Genomic DNA, 19,589 nt, shown 5'->3' with positions numbered 1-19,589 from the left:
TTTGTCTTTTTGTTCATTTCTTATCATAGCCACAGTTATAAGGCTAGATATGCTTAATGAAAGGTGACAGGTGTTGTGAAACAAACTAAATATTTTCCTTTAATTTATTATCCTTATATTAATGTGGAACATTTTTGTTAATAAATGAGTGAAATTGACTTTTTGAGGGTGCGTGTATTTAGGATAGGATAGGATAGGACTTTATTGTCAACATTAAAGTACAACGAAACTTTGTTTTCAGCACAAACCCGTTCAAGATTAGACAAACAAACCGTGTACAGGGTTACAGAACAGGAACGCTGATGGGTCGCCACAAGGCGCCCCATAAAAGATGGGAAAAAGGTAAAGGGGAAGAAGATGAGTAAAAAAATACAATCTAGACTGAGCTCCTAAGGGGGCCTAATCTGGAGTGGGAAAAAACCTCCATGCCATGCACATATAAACATGTTACATATAATCACGACAACTCGCAACAGAGGGGGGGGGGGGGGGGGTTGGGACCCTGGAGGTCGACTGCTGCTATAAAGCGCTGCCAGCCGTCCATCACCCCGAAGGGGAATCAAGCGGTGGTGAAGGCGTGGGGTCGGGGTGGGTGTGTGTGTATATGCCCATTGTTTTGGTTGTGTTGATGTAGTGTCCATAGGCCTGGGGCTGTTCTGCATGCAAGCAAAAGTTCGACTCCAGGTGTCGTTGAGGAGGGAGGGAGGTCAAAAGCGTCCATCATTGAGGAGTCCTCGGGGGGGATGTTTTCAGAACAGCCTGCTCCTGTTGTTGCATGAAGGCCATTCGAGGGAGTAATATCGTAGATTAGGATATTTATATCACATTATGCAGTTTACAAGCACAAATACGGTGTGAATCAATCCGTGCTGTTCCATGTCATTGAGTGTTGTAAGTAAGAAAAAGAACAAGAAATTAGAAAAACAACACAAATGGAGACACGTTAGCAAACACCAATGACATTGAAAAGTCTACACAAACACTGCTTCATTTTCTATGCGCCATTCAGTTCATGATAACTGTTGGTTCAATGTTAGGCTTAGGTTTTAGCAGATTTTCCATATGTTTCCTACAGACAGCATTTGGTGACCTCAAACAACAAGGCTATGGATTGATTCACACTGGTTTTCGCCTTTGAAGGCTACTGGAAAAACTGGAAAATTGATCTTGAAAGTCCTTTAAAAAGTGCTTGAATTTGGCCATGGATAAGGTGTACAAACCCTGTATATAGCTACATTTCGTGCAAGTAAACATAAATCCTGAATTGTTTGCCAAAATGTGGGCTGTTTTCTATAAGTATGTTTGTTTGTCGTCACCCGCAGCGCAAGAGTGTGGCATCCATTCCAAGCAGAGCTGCTATCCTTTGGCTTTTGGTGTACCTGCTGCACTCATGGTGGTGGCACTGGGTATGTATATTAAATATACATATGTTAGATTAGTCAGTGTACAGCTGGGAAAGCAATGTGGGGGTTTTTTTTTCGGACATGCACACAGTTATAATATTGTCCATCATATATTTACATTTTGTCATTACATATCTGAAAATGATTAATAAGAAGCAGAACTTATTTAATCCTACCACTTTTCCATATCGTAGCAATTTCTAACACATTTTGTGTTCACTTCCTGTGCTCAATTTGTTAAAAACTAATTAGATAAATGAATAGTCAGAATAGTTCTCTTAAATTAATTGTTAGGTAAGTTGTGAATCATATAATGAGATGAATGAAATGATCAAGACGTTTACCCGGATTCTTATTCTTTGTACTTTGCAAACACTTTGAATTTGGAACATTTTCTTAAACTGCATCATATCAGTACGTTGTTTTTCTTATTTGCTTAATTCATTCCGAAATTTAATTTGACATACTGATATGTTTAAGGTTTTAAGTGTTGTACGTGCATACAAATGTTTTAAGTTAGATTTTTCCTTGAGAAGAATTATTGTACATTCTTGTGTAGCAGGTTATAGTTTGCTTTTTTTCTCAATTTTAGCTGTTTGCAAATGCGCTAAATCATTGAATATCAATATTTTTGATTGCATAAATAAAGGAGTTGAATGTTCTTCATAGCCAACTTTATGTATTATTCGGACCTTCTTTTTTTTTAAGTTTATATTTATTTTGGTATTTTTCTAATGTTCACCAAGGGGTAGGATGGGGCTATGTTTCACAATGTCAATGTTAGGATTCATGTTTCCCTCAATGAATCACAGCTCCTCAGTGCGGACACATTTAAAAAATATATATTATATATCATATCATCTTTATGCGCAAATCTATGTCCCTTTAAAAAAAGAAAAGTGACACACGTTTAAAATCACTTTTAAATTGTTTTGAGGACAAAAAGCATGGTTGGCGGTAAACTTTCTAAACTTAAATGAGAACAAGACGGAAATTATTTTATTTGACTCAAAAGTAAAACTGAATGCTCCCCCCAGTGACCTGGACCCCCTGATGCCTTATTTAAAAACCAACTTTTACAAATCTTGGTTTTAAGTTCGTCAATGATTTTAAGTTGGAGCAGCAGGTTAACTGCGTTGTACGATGTAGTTTTTATCTTTTAAGACTTTTAGCAAAAATGTATTCAGTTTTGTCTTTTAACGACTCTGAGCGGGTAATCCATGCTTTTATTTCATCACGTTTGGACTACTGCAACTCCCTCTGCGTTGTTTCGAAGCAGGCCTCAATAGCTGGATTGCAGTTAGTCCAAAATGCTGCTGCTCTCTGTCAGGTTCAAACACTGATGACATCTATTAAACAGATAAAGAAGCAAGGAATTAAACAGAGACAGAATTAAATTTGGCTCAATGAGGAGAAACGCATAGACCTGTACTTGTACAGTCTCCCACCACGCTCTGACGAAAGATTGTACGCCTCCTCTTTTATTTGGACTTTCCCTGATTACATGGCAACAGCTGTTTCTAAAGGAAGGGGGGTCGTAAACAGCCGTCGTCTTTGGTTAAAAAACAGTTCAAAGAAAAGGTGCCTGGAGGGGGGTCAGGTCCTGCTTCCTCTCCGCTTTGTAGATCTCGGGTCAAGACAAAATCTTTCTGTGGATTACAATACATCAAAGAAACCGACACCTTCATGTCGCTTCCCATCCTACACAGTGGAGTTTTACAAGCCTTTTTGATTGGTAAGATCAAAAACAGCTTTTGTCTGCTCGCCGGGAACTCATGGCAACACAAAGTTTAGTGATAACTTACATACAATTATTCTGACACTCGCCTTTTAACTGGCACTAAAAAAAACATGAACACGGTACCCCCATTTTAGCATCTCTTCACTGGCTCCCAGTTCATTTTAGAATTCATTTTTAAAATATTGTTGTTTGTTTTTAAATCTCTAAACGGATAGCGTCAGACCTTTTAAAAATGTACACCCCCACAAGGTCTCTGAGGTCAGCTGATCAGTTTCTTCTTGTCGTCCCAACAACCCGTTTAAAATCCAGAGGTGATGGTGCAATTTCTGCTGTGGCTCCAAAACTTTGGAACGATATCCCTCTTGCTATTCGGACGGCTCCCTCTTTAATGACTTTTATTTTTATTTATTTATTTTTTTGTCCTGTCCAGCTTCTCAGGCAAATCATATAGTTGATGTAGATGCCCATATCGGCTGTTCAGATTTACTTTACAAAAGAGAAGTGTGGGATACTTCTCTTGTTGCCTTATTTGTATTTGACTTTATAAAATGTATTTATATTATCATTTGGTGCAGCCGGGCCGGAGCAGGAGGGGATAGAAAGAGAAAAAAAGGAAGACAGAGGGGGAAATTGTGGGGACAAGAGGGGGATTAGACAGAGAGACAAAAACAACAACAACAATAGAGCAACATCAGCAAATAGGATATGTACAAATATGATGGTAAAAGTGATAGCAAAGAAGCAGTTAGCGAAATAAATAATAATACAGAAATGACAATGAGCATTATTACACTACAAATGGAGCATTACAACTACTAATAGAAATAGCACTATTGATAATGAACAATACCAATAATTTATTGGTTAATTGTATTTTCTTTAATGACTTTTAAATTACGTTTTAAAACGTATTTTTACTTTTTGGCTTTTAAACCAGCATGGGAGTTGTGTGATTTTAGTCTATTTTATTTTCTCTGATGTATTTTATTTATTTATTCTTTTTATAGATAAATGTTTTGCATTACTGACTCTTCTAGTATGTTTGTCTTAACTTCTGTGCAGCACTTTGTGAAACTTCTATTGTTTTTTGAAATGAGCTATATAAATAAAGTGGATTGGATTGGACGCTACAAACACCACGTTTGACTGTAGGCAACACACAATTATCTTGGTGCTGCCAGTTATTTACAAACCCCGTTTCCATATGAGTTGGGAAATTGTGTTAGATGTAAATATAAACGGAATACAATGATTTGCAAATCATTTTCAACCCATATTCAGTTGAATATGCTACAAAGACAACATATTTGATGTTCAAACTGATAAACTTTTTTTTTTTTTGCAAATAATCATTAACTTTAGAATTTGATGCCAGCAACACGTGACAAAGAAGTTGGGAAAGGTGGCAATAAATACTGATAAAGTTGAGGAATGCTCATCAAACACTTATTTGGAACATCCCACAGGTGAACAGGCTAATTGGGAACAGGTGGGTGCCATGATTGGGTATAAAAGTAGATTCCATGAAATGCTCAGTCATTCACAAACAAGGATGGGGCGAGGGTCACCACTTTGTCAACAAATGCGTGAGCAAATTGTTGAACAGTTTAAGAAAAACCTTTCTCAACCGGCTTTTGCAAGGAATTTAGGGATTTCACCATCTACGGTCCGTAATATCATCAAAGGGTTCAGAGAATCTGGAGAAATCACTGCACGTAAGCAGCTAAGCCCGGGACCTTCGATCCCTCAGGCTGTACTGCATCAACAAGCGACATCAGTGTGTAAAGGATATCACCACATGGGCTCAAGAACACTTCAGAAACCCACTGTCAGTAACTACAGTTAATCGCAACATCTGTAAGTGCAAGTTAAAACTCTCCTATGCAAGGCGAAAACCGTTTATCAACAACACCCAGAAACGCCGTCGGCTTCGCTGGGCCTGAGCTCATCTAAGATGGACTGATACAAAGTGGAAAAGTGTTCTGTGGTCTGACAAGTCCACATTTCAAATTGTTTTTGGAAACTGTGGACGTTGTGTCCTCCGGACCAAAGAGGAAAAGAACCATCCGGATTGTTTTAGGCGCAAAGTTGTAAAGCCAGCATCTGTGATGGTATGGGGGTGTATTAGTGCCCAAGACATGGGTAACTTACACATCTGTGAAGGCACCATTAATGCTGAAAGGTACATACAGGTTTTGGAGCAACATATGTTGCCATCCATGCAACGTTACCATGGACGCCCCTGCTTATTTCAGCAAGACCATGCCAAGCCGCGTGTTACATCAACGTGGCTTCATAGTAAAAGAGTGTGGGTACTAGACTGGCCTGCCTGTAGTCCAGACCTGTCTCCCATTGAAAATGTGTGGCGCATTATGAAGCCTAAAATAGCACAACGGAGACCCCTGGACTGTTGAACAACTTAAGCTGTACATCAAGCAAGAATGGGAAAGAATTCCACCTGAGAAGCTTAAAAAATGTGTCTCCTCAGTTCACAAACGTTTACTGAGTGTTGTTAAAAGGAAAGGCCATGTAACACAGTGGTGAACATGCCCCTTCCCAACTACTTTGGCACGTGTTGCAGCCATAAAATTCGAAGTTAATTATTATTTGCAAAAAAATAAATAAAGTTTATGAGTTTGAACATCAAATATGTTGTCTTTGTAGTGCATTCAATTGAATATGGGTTGAAAATGATTTGCAAATCATTGTCTTCCGTTTATATTTACATCTAACACAATTTCCCAACTCATATGGAAACGGGGTTTGTATTTTCAGTGGATAGCGAATCTACACACTGCTATACACGCTGAACACGGACTACTCTAAAATGTGCATCAGTGTCGACGTATGATAATGATGTGATGTGTCAAACAGTGGTGTTCATTGTGGGGAGTGGAATGTACTACAAAGCAGAGCCTCAAGGGAACATCATGATGGAAGTGTGTCAGTGCATCGGTGTAAGTTTGTTTTCCCGACTCATTTTAACCTCCCTCAAATATCTGTGACTTCGTTTGTTTTAGTTCTCTTTCTTTCAATCAGTTTGCCATCAAAAACCGCTACAGGCACAGAAGCAGAAGGTTCCCCAAGAGGCAGCACTGGATGGACTGGGCGGAGGAAAAGTATCATGTAAGTTTGCCATCAGCCGCGTCATATAAGCTCTTATCCAACGTTGTTAAAATATTCTTCTTTCTTGCACTTTAGAAACTTTTAATTGCGCAAATAAAAATGGTGCTGAAGGTTCTCTTCCTGTATATTCCACTTCCAATGTTCTGGACTCTGTTTGACCAAAAGGTAATGAGTATTCTATTGAAAGCTCTTCAATAGCGATGTTGCACCATGGAACCTTCCTAAGTGCGTGTCCTGTGTCAAAGGGCTCCAGGTGGACTTTGCAGGCCACCACCATGGATGGAAACTTTGTAAGTTTACTCATTGGGAAAACAGGCAAAAGCGACTAACATGTGAATGCACTAACCTCTCTATGTCTGCAGGGGGCGCTCGTTATACAGCCTGATCAGATGCAGGTGGGTTCACCGTTTTTAGCCACAATGTCTTCCGCGTTTTATTTCAAATTGTAATCATGTGATTGTTTTCGTCAAAGACTGTGAACCCTATCCTGATCTTGACGCTGGTGCCCATCATGGACAGTCTCATCTACCCTCTCATCCAAAAATGTGGCCTGAATTTTACGTAAGTAACACTAGAGGGAGCCATATTACCATATTTCCTCCTATGATTGGAGCTGGGATTGATTTACTCAGAACCAAGCATCAATTAGGGCTACAGGGCAGGGGTCGGCAACCCAAAATGTTGAAAATATTGGACCAAAAAGTACAAAACAAAATCTGTCTGGAGCCACAACAAATTAAAAGTCTCATATAAGTGTTATAATGAAAGCAACACATGATGTAAGTGTCTATATTAGCTATATTAGCCTACTATCAAAGGCTGACGCAAATCTTCGTTGATAGAAATGTTGTATTTTAATTTTTATTCTCCACATTTTTGCAACATTGGAAATCATTAGTAAAATGAAGGCTTCTCACAGGATGAGATAACTCCTGGAAATTTAATGGCCAAAGGTATAGATGTGTGTGTCCAAGTTAAAGAAAACGGCAGGCTGTCTTCTTCTAATGGCTCTATTACAATCTTTGCAAGCTGGGTAACGTTTGCTGTGGTCTGGCACACAAACAAATATCAGAAATGCAGCCAATATTATATACAGATAATGTGTCATGAGACATGGAAATATAAATTAAATACACAGAGGACATAAGTGAAGGAAATTAAATGAGCTTAAATATAGCTACAAACGAGGCGTAATGATGCAATATGTACATACAGCGAGCCTAAATAGCATGTTAGCATCGATTAGCTTGCAGTCATAACCTTGCTTGCAAATCAATAACCTCATCAAAGTTCACCTTTGTGCATTCACGAACAGCATAAAACGTTTGGTGGACAAAATGAGACAAAGAAGGGGTGGCATAAAACACGTCTTTCTGTGGCAATGTCAGAGAAAGTTGTACATGTAAACAAACTACGATAAGTTCAAGGATCGCTTAAATTAGTAGGACAAAACAGTGCTTGTCAAATGCTCTCATCAGTGAAGCATGTTTAATACAAACAGTGGGATTTCTAACAATTAGGAAGGTTGGTGTCGTGTTTGTCCTCCTACAGATAATATATTAAAACAAAAAATATATATTTTTTCTTCATCTTTTTCCATTTTTACACATCTCTGCAGCGCTAAAGAGCTTATGGGTATTTAACAAGGTTATATTATGATCTTTTTTTTTCTACATTTCTACATTCTTCCTTGTGGTCTACATAACATGTAATGGTGGTTCTTTGGTCAAAATGTTTTATAGATGATGTTTTACAGACCATCTTCAAGTCTCTTTCTGACAGTCTCTTCAGGATGCGCCGTTTTGTGGGTGGTCTTATTTACGTCCCTCTACTTAGCCAACGTCTTCTACCTGCCATCTTTGTTGTACTTTTTAGCGCTTCCAACGTGAGTTTACTGACATAAGTGCAAACTATATGCTACTGTGTATTATAAATGGTAACAGCAAAGAATGCACGTGCACGTACAAGCCAGTCTGCCCCACAACAAGAGGGGTAGTGAATAAGAAGGAGCTTATTGACAAAGTTAGTGCAAAATTTTGGACTGGGGGTGCCGCATTGGGCTAAGAAAATTTGGCCGGAAAAAAAAAATTATATATATATACAGTACAGGCCAAAAGTTTGGAGACACCTTCTCATTCAATGTGTTTTCTTTATTTTCATGACTATTTACATTGTAGATTGTCACATCAAAACTATGAATGAACACATGTGGAGTTATGTACTTAACAAAAAAAAGGTGAAATAACTGAAAATATGTTTTATATTCTAGTTTCTTCAAAATAGCCACCCTTTGCACTGATTACTGTTTTGCACACTCTTGGCATTCTCTCCATGAGCTTCAAGAGGTAGTCACCTGAAATGGTTTTCACTTCACAGGTGTCATAGTTGTGACGCCTTCAGTGACAATCAGTCATGAAAATAAAGAAAACGCATTGAAATGAGAAGGTGTGTCCAAACATTTGGCCTATACTGTATATGCATGTGTTGACGTATAATTGATAATGATTTATAATTACATATTAAGAGTATGTGAAAATTCAACTCCTACCTTGTTTACTTCCGTGATGAAGTCTTAATAGCTTTGCAATCGATCAGAAATATCAAGCACTGAAAAGTCAGTGTGGAGAGAGTGGTTTGCGTTTTTCCCATAATGCCTTGCAATGGATGTAATTTCGTATTTTGTAATTTCGAATATGTTTTGGTGATGGGACGTGTTTTTTTTCATGATATCCACAAAGTTCAGTGAGCAGGTTGTGTTATGTGTGTCCATGTGTGTTGACTTTTTGTGCTGGTTGAATTTTTTTTTTCTGCACCATGACTAGGAAAGGTTGTGTAGAATTGAGTCATATAAGTTATTGCTGTGCTGTAATTGTTAAGAAAGGAAACATCGTGGTAACTCGCCCGAGAGACTTTAAATTTTTACAAGATGGTGATGTCAGACTTTCTCTGGGTATGTAAGTCTAATATGACAACACATCGTGCTGCTTATTGAAATTACATTTATGAATTGAAAATGTCGACACCATTTTTATAATAATATTGATAGTAGTATACACAGTCGTCCCTCGCCACGTCACGCTTCAAATATCGCTGATTTATTTTATTTTTTTATTTTATTTTTTTTAAACCATATTTTACCATTTTTTTGGGACCCAACCAAGCATTATCAAGCATTACAATGGCTAAATAAACTATAAATATTAATGCTTCAGTAGTATTGGCAACTAGAGGGGACCAAACCAATCAGAGCACGATGTTCATTATGGCGACCACTGATTGGCTCAGCCTCAGGCAACATTACTAATATATAGCAATGCTTTTCAACTGGTGGCCCGCAGGTCGGTTTGGTGTCATTCCCAGGCCGGAGTTGGCAAGTTCAACTCAAAAACCCTTGTGAGAGACCAACATTTTTGCACCAGAGTCTTAAAAACACTAAAACTGTCATATTGATGAATAGCTTTTTTTGTAATAGCTCAGCACTCCTGGTGTATACACGGTCAAAATGAAAGACTGCTGCAACACATTCTGACTGGTATACACACATAATACATACTGACTGGTATACACACATAATACATACTGACTGGTATACACACATAATACGTACTGACTGGTATACACACACAATACATACTGACTGGTATACACACATAATACGTACTGACTGGTATACACACCTAATACATACTGACTGGTATACACACATAATACATACTGACTGGTATACACACATAATACGTACTGACTGGTATACACACATAATACATACCGACTGGTACACACACATAATACACACTGACTTGTATACACACAATACATACTGACTGGTATACACACATAATACATACTGACTGGTATACACACATAATACATACTGACTGGTATACACACATAATACATTCGGACTGGTATGCACACATAATACATACTGACTGGTATACCCACATAATACATACTGACTGGTATACACACATAATACATACTGACTGGTATACACACATAATACATTCGGACTGGTATACACACATAATACATACTGACTGGTATACACACATAATACATACTGACTGGTATACACACATAATACATACTGACTGGTATACACACATAATACATTCGGACTGGTATACACACATAATACATACTGACTGGTATACCCACATAATACATACTGACTGGTATACACACATAATACATACTGACTGGTATACACACATAATACATTCGGACTGGTATACACACATAATACATACTGACTGGTATACACACATAATACATACTGACTGGTATACACACATAATACATTCGGACTGGTATACACACCTAATACATACTGACTGGTATACACACATAATACATACTGACTGGTATACACACATAATACGTACTGACTGGTATACACACATAATACATACCGACTGGTACACACACATAATACACACTGACTTGTATACACACAATACATACTGACTGGTATACACACATAATACATACTGACTGGTATACACACATAATACATACTGACTGGTATACACACATAATACATTCGGACTGGTATGCACACATAATACATACTGACTGGTATACCCACATAATACATACTGACTGGTATACACACATAATACATACTGACTGGTATACACACATAATACATTCGGACTGGTATACACACATAATACATACTGACTGGTATACACACATAATACATACTGACTGGTATACACACATAATACATACTGACTGGTATACACACATAATACATTCGGACTGGTATACACACATAATACATACTGACTGGTATACCCACATAATACATACTGACTGGTATACACACATAATACATACTGACTGGTATACACACATAATACATTCGGACTGGTATACACACATAATACATACTGACTGGTATACACACATAATACATACTGACTGGTATACACACATAATACATTCGGACTGGTATACACACATAATACATACTGACTGGTATACCCACATAATACATACTGACTGGTATACACACATAATACATACTGACTGGTCTACACAAGCTATGGAGATTATATCAGTAGAAAAAAGTGCATTTAGTTTAGATAATAATGAGTCATATATTGGAATATGGGATCCATTATTTAACTATTAAATGAACCAAAAATATGACTTATTTTATCTTTGTGTAAAATGTTGGACACAGTGTGTTGTCAAGTTTATGAGATGCGATGCAAGTGTAAGCCACTGTGACACTTTTGGTTTTTTTTAATACCGGTAAATGTTTTTATTTTTATGATATATATATATATATATAATATGATAATGAGGGATTTTTAATCACTGCTATGTTGAAATTGTCACTAATATTGATACTGTTGTTGATAATATTCATTTTTGCTTGACTGCTTTTAGATTGTTTTGTGTCATTTTTGTGTGTTTGTTTATTGCTATTCTGAATGTTGCTGGGTTGGGTTTGGTTTTGGAATTGGAATTGCATTATTATGGTATTGTTGTGTTTTGTTTTGTTGGATTGATTAATAAAAATAAATTTAAAAAATAAAAATAAATAAATAAATTTAAAATAAATAAATAAAAATAATAAAAAATAAAAGACGGCTGTAGAAAACTGGGCAGCTCAGTTGCCACAATTTTACCCTAAAAATAACAGTGGAGCCTTTTTGGGGTTTTTTATTCGATGTAAAAAAAAAGTCTAATTTACAGTATAATTGTTTTTTTTTACCTTAAAATCTAAAGATCTTTCTTTTTTTTTAACAGTGTACACAAGGCATTTTCCCTGAAATGTGTAACTCAAATATAAAAACAATTTGACAGAAAAAATGAAATGTCCACTGTAGAGGACGCTGGTTCTCATGAATATACAGGTATATGGCCCTCAAAACACTTTAATTGAATATCCCGGATATTTTGGATTAAAAGAGTGTAAAGGTGAGGGTGTTATTTTATGTAAAGAGGGCGCTCATAATGTTGGAAAAACATACTTAGAAGGTCATAAACATATTTTTTTATGAAAATATTTGCTTTATAATGTGTGATTCACTCATCTATGGCAATATTACTGTTTGGATGGAGAGAACATACCGGTACTAAGGAGTTTTCTTCACCAGGCCTTTGAAAAGAATGACCGTGGGGATGTTTCTGGCAGCTGTGGCCTTTGTCTGTGCTGCTCTGGTGCAGGTGGAAATTGACGTAAGTAGATGGTTAAAGTATTTAGCCTTGTTAAGTCCTCATACAGGGCAGCACGGTGGAACAGGGGTTAGTGCATGTTCCTCACAATACAAAGGTCCTGGGCTCGGGATCTTCCTGTGTAGAGTTTGCATGTTCTCCCCGTGACTGCGTGGGTTCCCTCCGGGTACTCCGGCTTCCTCCCACCTCCAAAGACATGCACCTGGGGATAGGCCCTTCCCACCTCCAAAGACATGCACCTGGGGATAAGCCCCTCCCACCTCCACAGACATGCACCTGGGGATAAGCCCCTCCCACCTCCAAAGACATACACCTGGGGATAGGCCCCTCCCACCTCCACAGACATGCACCTGGGGATAGGTTGATTGGCAACACTAAATTGGCCCTAGTGTGTGAATGTGAGTGTGAATGTTGTCTGTCTATCTGTGTTGGCCCTGTGATGAGGTGGCGACTTGTCCAGGGTGTACCCCGCCTTCCGCCCAAATGCAGCTGAGATAGGCCCCCCCACCCTCCCCCCTCCCTTCCCCCACCCCCCGACCCCGAACAGGACAAAAAAATGGATGTATGGATGGAAGTCATCACACAGTGACTCCTCAGCAGGGCGGTGCACTGCATCTCTCTCATCAGCACCACTTTGTCTAGTCCAGTGGTTCTTAACCTTGTTGGAGGTACCGAACCCCACCAGTGTCATATGCGCATTCACCGAACCCTTTTTTAGTGAAAAACACAATGGTTTTTTTCAAATTCAAGACAAAGTTATATGTTTTTGGTAACACTTTAGTATGGGGAACATATTCTAAGTAACAAATACTTAATTTAGAGTTTTTTGGACACTTGGGGAACATATTCTAAGTAACAAAGACTTAATTTAGAGTTATTTGGTTAGGGTTAGAGGGTTAGGGTTATAATAAGGCCATGCCGAATAAGGCATTAACAGCAGGCCTGGACAACCTGTCTGACAAGCCTGTAAATGTGTGTTGGTCATGTATGATGTATTTTTGGGGTTTTTTGTTTCGTGATGTGTAATGTCTATTGTTCAAATGTACGGCAGTGAAAATGAATTTCCCCAACGTGGACCAATATATCTAAATCTAAATCTAATAAGTACTTAACAATGACTAGTTAAGAGCCTATACGTTACTAATTTGCATGTTAATAAGCAACTAATTAATGGTGAATATGTTCCCCATACTAAAGTGTTACCATGTTTTTTTACTGGTGCACAAAATGAACCGTGCATGAACATCACCTTGTTCTAACAATAACACCAACACAGTGCATAAACTCACAACAAATTACGCACCTGCAAATCAGTGTGACTTCTGCTGTTGCCGTATCCGCAATACAGCGATAGGGAGAAGTTTTTATTTACACGATGAGTCGGGTGTGTTTTGACCTCCGCCGAACCCCTGAGCCCGACTCACCGAACCCCTAGGGTTCGATCGAACCCAGGTTAAGAACCACTGGTCTAGTCCTAACAAAAATGCAGCTTTAAAAGTGCAATATATTTATCTGTACAGTAATCTATTTATTTATATCTGCACCTTATTGCTTTTTTTTATCCTGCACGATCATGAGCTAATGCAACGAAATTTTGTTCTTATCTGTACTGCAAAGTTCAAATTTGAATGACAATAAAAGAAAGTCTAAGTCTAAATGACGGACATGTATAATATTATCTTTAAGTCACGAAAGAAACGTTTATTTTGATTGAGTCAAACCCTACTTTTGTAATACTATTCAGAAAACCCTGCCCACGTTCCCATCAGCGTATGAGAGCCAGCTGAAAGTAATAAACCTGGGCCAGAATCCTGTCAAAGTCAACCTGAGCAACAATGTCCAGCTGGAGCTGTCGCCGTCTCAGGTACGTCCCAATCCTCATAATTCATTCTTCCTTGTATGCCTACTGTCATGTTAATGTATTCTCCCATGTGTGTGTGCATGTCAGGCCAGTGAGCAGTTCTTCACGTTTGAAGAGGAAGAAATTAGTGTTTCTGTAGACGGTCCAGGTGAGACCAGGCCGGTCTTCCTAAGCAAGGGGGAGCGACAAACACTTTTGCTTCCCTCAAACCTCTCACAGGAGTGGCAGCTGGTCAGTTGACAGTTTAAATCAGTGGTCCCCAACCACCGGTCCGGGGACCGGTACCGGTCCGTGACACATTTTCTACCAGGCCGCACAGAAACACGAATTAATTTATAAACTACCGCATTTTCTCCAACTTAACTTTGGCCTGTCCCACTAAACACACCAATCAGCTTGTTTATAGATGTGGCCTAGTGGTTAGAGTGTCCGCCCTGAGATGGGTAGGTTGTGAGTTCAAACCCCGGCCGAGTCATACCAAAGACTATAAAAATGGGACCTATTACCTCCCTGTTTGACACTCAGCATCAAGGGTTGGAATTGGGGGTTAAATCACCAAAAATGATTCCCGGGCGTGGCCACCGCTGCTGCTCACTGCTCCCCTCACCTCCCAGGGGGGGATCAAGGGTGATGGGTCAAATGCAGAGAATAATTTTGCCACACCTAGTGTGTGTGTGACATTCATTGGTACTTTAACTTTTAACTTATATTACAACTCCTGACAGGAAGTCACCATTTGTTATAGTACATTAATGCACAATAATGAACATATAAAATGTTAATGTGCCAGATTTCCATCTGCAGGGTCATTGTATATAGCAGGGGTTCTTAACCTGTTTGACCTCAGGACCCAGCTTTTCCACCACAGAGGGACCCGGGCATCACTCCAATAATAACACTGACTTAGTCATCTTACTCTTGATTTTGATCATATTCAATAAAATACAAATATCTAACCTACCTTGTGAAATTATATAAAATCATGTGTTAATCATAAAGATTATTATTAATTTAACAATAAAACCTGATTAGAAAAAATAAATCTACATACAATATGTACTCTGTTGTGCTAAATGAAATAAACAAAATTAATAATAAATGTTGTGTCAGGTTCAAACACTGATGACATCTATTAAACAAGACAAGAAGCAAGGAATTAAACAGAGACAGAATCAAATTTGGCTCAATTGAGGAGAGACGTCTGGACTGTACTCTTGCACAGTCTCACCACGCTCTGGCAAAAGATTGGACGCCTCCTCTTTTATTTGGACTTTCCCTGATTACATGGCAACAGCTGGTTCTAAGGGACGGGGGTCGTAAACAGACATCGCCTTTGATTACAACAGTTCAAAGAAAAGGTCGTAAAACAGTTCAAAGAAGCGGAGCATGGAGGGGAGTCTGGTCCTGCTTCCTCTCCACTTTGTAGTTCTCGGGTCAAAACAAATTATTTCTGCGGATTACAATACACCAAAGAAACAGAACACCTTCATGTTGCGTCACATCCTACACAGTGGAGTTTTACAAGCCTTATGATTAGAGATGTCCGATAATATCGGCCGATAAATGCGTTAAAATGTCATATCGGAAATTATCGGTATCGTTTTTTTTATTATCTGTATTGTTTGTTTTTTTTTTGTTTTTTTTATTAAATCAACATAAAAAACACAAGATACACTTACAATTAGTGCACCAACTCAAAAAAAACTCCCTCCCCCATTTACACTCATTCACACAAAAGGGTTGTTTCTTTCTGTTTTTAATATTCTGGTTCCTACATTATATATCAATATATATCAATACAGTCTGCAAGGGATACAGTCCGTAAGCACACATGATTGTGCGTGCTGCTGGTCCACTAATACTACTAACCTTTAACAGTTAATTTTACTCATTTTCATGAATTACTAGTTTCAAGGTACCGTATTTTCCGCACTATAAGGCGCACCGGATTATTAGCCGCACCTTCTATGAATTACATATTTCATAATTTTGTCCACCAATAAGCCGCCCCGGACTAAAAGCCGCGCCTACGCTGCGCTAAAGTGAATGTCAAAAAAACGCTGCGCTAAAGTGAATGTCAAAAAAACAGTCAGATAGTTCAGTCAAACTTTAATAATATATTGAAAACCAGCGTTCTAACAACTCTGTCCCAAAATGTACGCAAATGTGCAATCACAAACATAGTAAAATTCAAAATGGTGTAGAGCAATAAATAGCAACATAATGTTGCTCGAACGTTAATGTCACAACACACAAAATAAACATAGCGCTCACCTTCTGAAGTTATTCTTCATTCGTAAATCCTTCGAATTCTTCGTCTTCGGTGTCCGAATTGAAAAGTTGCGCAAGCGTGGGATCCAAAAATGGCCGGCTCCGCCTCGTCGAAGTCATCGGATTCAGTGTCGCTGTTGTTGTGCAGCAGTTCTGTGAATCCTGCCTTCCGGAAAGCTCGGACCACAGTTGTGACCGAAACTATCTGCCCAGGCATTTACGATCCACTGGCAGATGTTGGCGTATGTCGACCGGCGCTATCTGCCCGTCTTAGTGAAGGTGTGTTCGCCTTCGGAGCTGTGTGAAAAAAGCCACCCGGCCTCTTCGCGTAAACTTCCCTTAACCACTCGCTCATCTTTTCTTCATCCATCCATCCCTTCGAGTTAGCTTTTATGATGACGCCGGCTGGAAAGGTCTCTTTTGGCAAGGTCTTCCTTTTGAATATCACCATGGGTGGAAGTTAGCATGGCAAGCTAGAACCACAGTGAAGGATGACTTCTCATTCCCTGTGGTGCGAATATTCACCGTACGTGCTCCCGTTCCACAGTGCAGTTCACAGGAATATCAGTTGCTGTGAAATACGGTAGTAATCCGTGTGCGGATGGAGAGATTGCGTCTTTTTATGAACCGGACCCTTGTCGCGTAGTAGGAGCCATTTTGTGGTCTTTACAGATGTAAACAGGAAATGAAACGTACGGTGATATCCGCGCGTTTTTTCTTCTTCTTCCGGGGGCGGGTGAAGCGCTTCCTGTTCTATGGGGGCGGGTGCTTTCCTTGGCGGTTGCTTGCGTAGAAGAAGAAGCGCTTCCTGTTCTACCGGGAAAAAAGATGGCGGCTGTTTACCGAAGTTGCGAGACCGAAACTTTATGAAAATGAATCGTAATAAAGCGCACCGGGTTATAAGGCGCACTGTCAGCTTTTGAGAAAAATTGTGGTTTTTAGGTGCGCCTTATAGTGCGGAAAATACGGTAACTGTTTTTATATTGTTTTACTTTCTTTTTTATTCAAGAAATGTTTTTAATTTATTTATCTTATTTTATTTTATTTTATTTTTTTTAAAAGTACCTTATCTTCACCATACGTGGTTGTCCAAATTAGGCATAATAATGTGTTAATTCCACGACTGTATATATCGGTTGATATCGGTATCGGTTGATATCGGTATCGGTAATTAAAGAGTTGGACAATATCGGATATCGGCAAAAAGCCATTATCGGACATCCCTACTTATGATTGGTAGCATCAAAGACAGCTTTTGTCCTCTCGCCGGGCGAGCTGAACTCAATGTAACACAAAGTTTTGTGATAACTTGGATACAATTATTCTAGCATGTTTCTTAACTAAACTGTCAAAATGAAAGTGCGAATTAAAACACAGCTTCAACACTTTAGTCATAATTTTTGCGCTGAAGAAATTTCTCTATGACTTTAGCGTCAGACTTCTTCTGTTTGGTTTATAATGTCTTTGCTGCCACAAGTGGTGGAAAAGTGTATTACAACTAAGTACCGCTGCGGTCGATGTGGACCACAGCTGAAAAAAACTAATATATTACATTCTAAGGTGGCGCACTATGGTTAAAAAACACTGGTATATAGTATATGCCATCAACGTGCCGGCGACCATCTCTAATTTTTTTGCTGTTTTTATCTGCCACTCGTGGAAAGCCGGTCGGTGAAAATGATGCATACATTAAACCGGTCCCTGGTGGAAAAAAAGGTTGGGGACCCTTGGTTTAAATGACCTTTTCATGGCCGCACAATTCAAACATGCATGTTCTCCCCCTCAGACTAAGGATGTGAGAGAAAAGCCGCAGCAAGGAAATAACGCCGTCCGGTAAGTGTTGGTATATTATTAGTGCTGATTTGTTTGAACTCAAGGACGGGAAAAACATTATGTTCCTCTTTTTCTATTTGTCTGTTGCTATTTACGGTCAAAACTAACCATAATCTAGCCATTATTAAGTACCTTCAATAAACCAAAGTGGGAAATATAATCGAGCTATAAAATAAAAATAAATGACAGCTTGACACTTAGTTGCAATTCATACATTTTTCGGCAACTTCAAGATTGGCTATACAAATTTACCGTATTTTCCGGAACATAGGGCGCACCGGATTATAAGGCGCACTGCTGATGAATGGTCTATTTTCGATCTTTTTTCACATATAAGGCGCACCGGATTATAAGACTCATTACAGGAGTCAAACATTTTTTTTTTTCTAAATGTAAAAGACTTCCTTGTGGTCTACATAACATGTAATGGTAGTTCTTTGGTCAAAATGTTGCATAGATGATGTTTTACAGATCATCTTCAAGCCGCTTTCTGACAGTCTCTTCAGGATGCGCCGTTTTGTGGGCGGTCTTATTTACGTGACTCACCTTCGACAGCGTCTTCTCTCCGTCATCTTTGCTGTAGCGGTGTAGCGTGCAAGGACGGGTGTGGAAGAAGTGTCAAAAGATGGAGCTAGCTGTTTTAATGACATTCAGACTTTACTTCAATCAATAACGGAGCAGCATCTCCTCATCCGTGGCTCACTAGTGCAACAACAAATGTGTCCCGTGAAAAAACGTCCGACCGGAACTCTCTAATAACTAAAGTTCCTTGGGTGAATAATGTGAACTCACTACACCGGTATGTTTTAGCACTTTCATAGTGAGTTTACTGACAGATATAAGTAAGAACTTAACACTACTTTATATTAGAAATGGCAGCAGCACATGATGAATGTCCCATAACAAGAAGATAGAAGAAAAATAAGAAGCTTATCGTCTACGTACCAAAGTCTTACTAAAACATTTTGATAGATTTTTGAGCGCCGTGTGTAATGTTCTAAATTTTCAATGGAACATATAAAATGTTGGTGTTGTTTACTTGAGTCATATTGCAGTCTACATGTATCTCTTATGTGTGACTGCCATCTACTTGTCACACTTACCATTTCACCATGTACCAAATCAAATTGCTTCGAGGTCGGTAAGCACAACCAGAATT

At 38.8% G+C, this 19,589-nt stretch overlaps 1 protein-coding gene across 1 annotated transcript in view; it reads left to right on the top strand.

Moving 5' to 3' along the window:
• slc15a1a (solute carrier family 15 member 1a) overlaps nucleotides 1–19,589 on the top strand; it is a 36,416-nt gene that overhangs the window by 11,099 nt on the left and 5,728 nt on the right. Inside the window, exons 7-17 of the mRNA XM_061971556.1 lie at nucleotides 1,323–1,406; nucleotides 6,019–6,101; nucleotides 6,184–6,270; nucleotides 6,346–6,435; nucleotides 6,516–6,560; nucleotides 6,633–6,665; nucleotides 6,743–6,831; nucleotides 12,387–12,468; nucleotides 14,210–14,329; nucleotides 14,414–14,557; nucleotides 18,384–18,430. Of these exons, the coding sequence (XP_061827540.1) occupies nucleotides 1,323–1,406; nucleotides 6,019–6,101; nucleotides 6,184–6,270; nucleotides 6,346–6,435; nucleotides 6,516–6,560; nucleotides 6,633–6,665; nucleotides 6,743–6,831; nucleotides 12,387–12,468; nucleotides 14,210–14,329; nucleotides 14,414–14,557; nucleotides 18,384–18,430 (904 nt within the window). The remainder of the gene's footprint in view (nucleotides 1–1,322; nucleotides 1,407–6,018; nucleotides 6,102–6,183; nucleotides 6,271–6,345; nucleotides 6,436–6,515; nucleotides 6,561–6,632; nucleotides 6,666–6,742; nucleotides 6,832–12,386; nucleotides 12,469–14,209; nucleotides 14,330–14,413; nucleotides 14,558–18,383; nucleotides 18,431–19,589) is intronic.

Source organism: Nerophis lumbriciformis, linkage group LG13, assembly GCF_033978685.3.
Source record: "Nerophis lumbriciformis linkage group LG13, RoL_Nlum_v2.1, whole genome shotgun sequence".
NCBI lineage: Eukaryota > Metazoa > Chordata > Actinopteri > Syngnathiformes > Syngnathidae > Nerophis > Nerophis lumbriciformis.
This window is presented reverse-complemented; position numbering and strand designations above follow the sequence as displayed.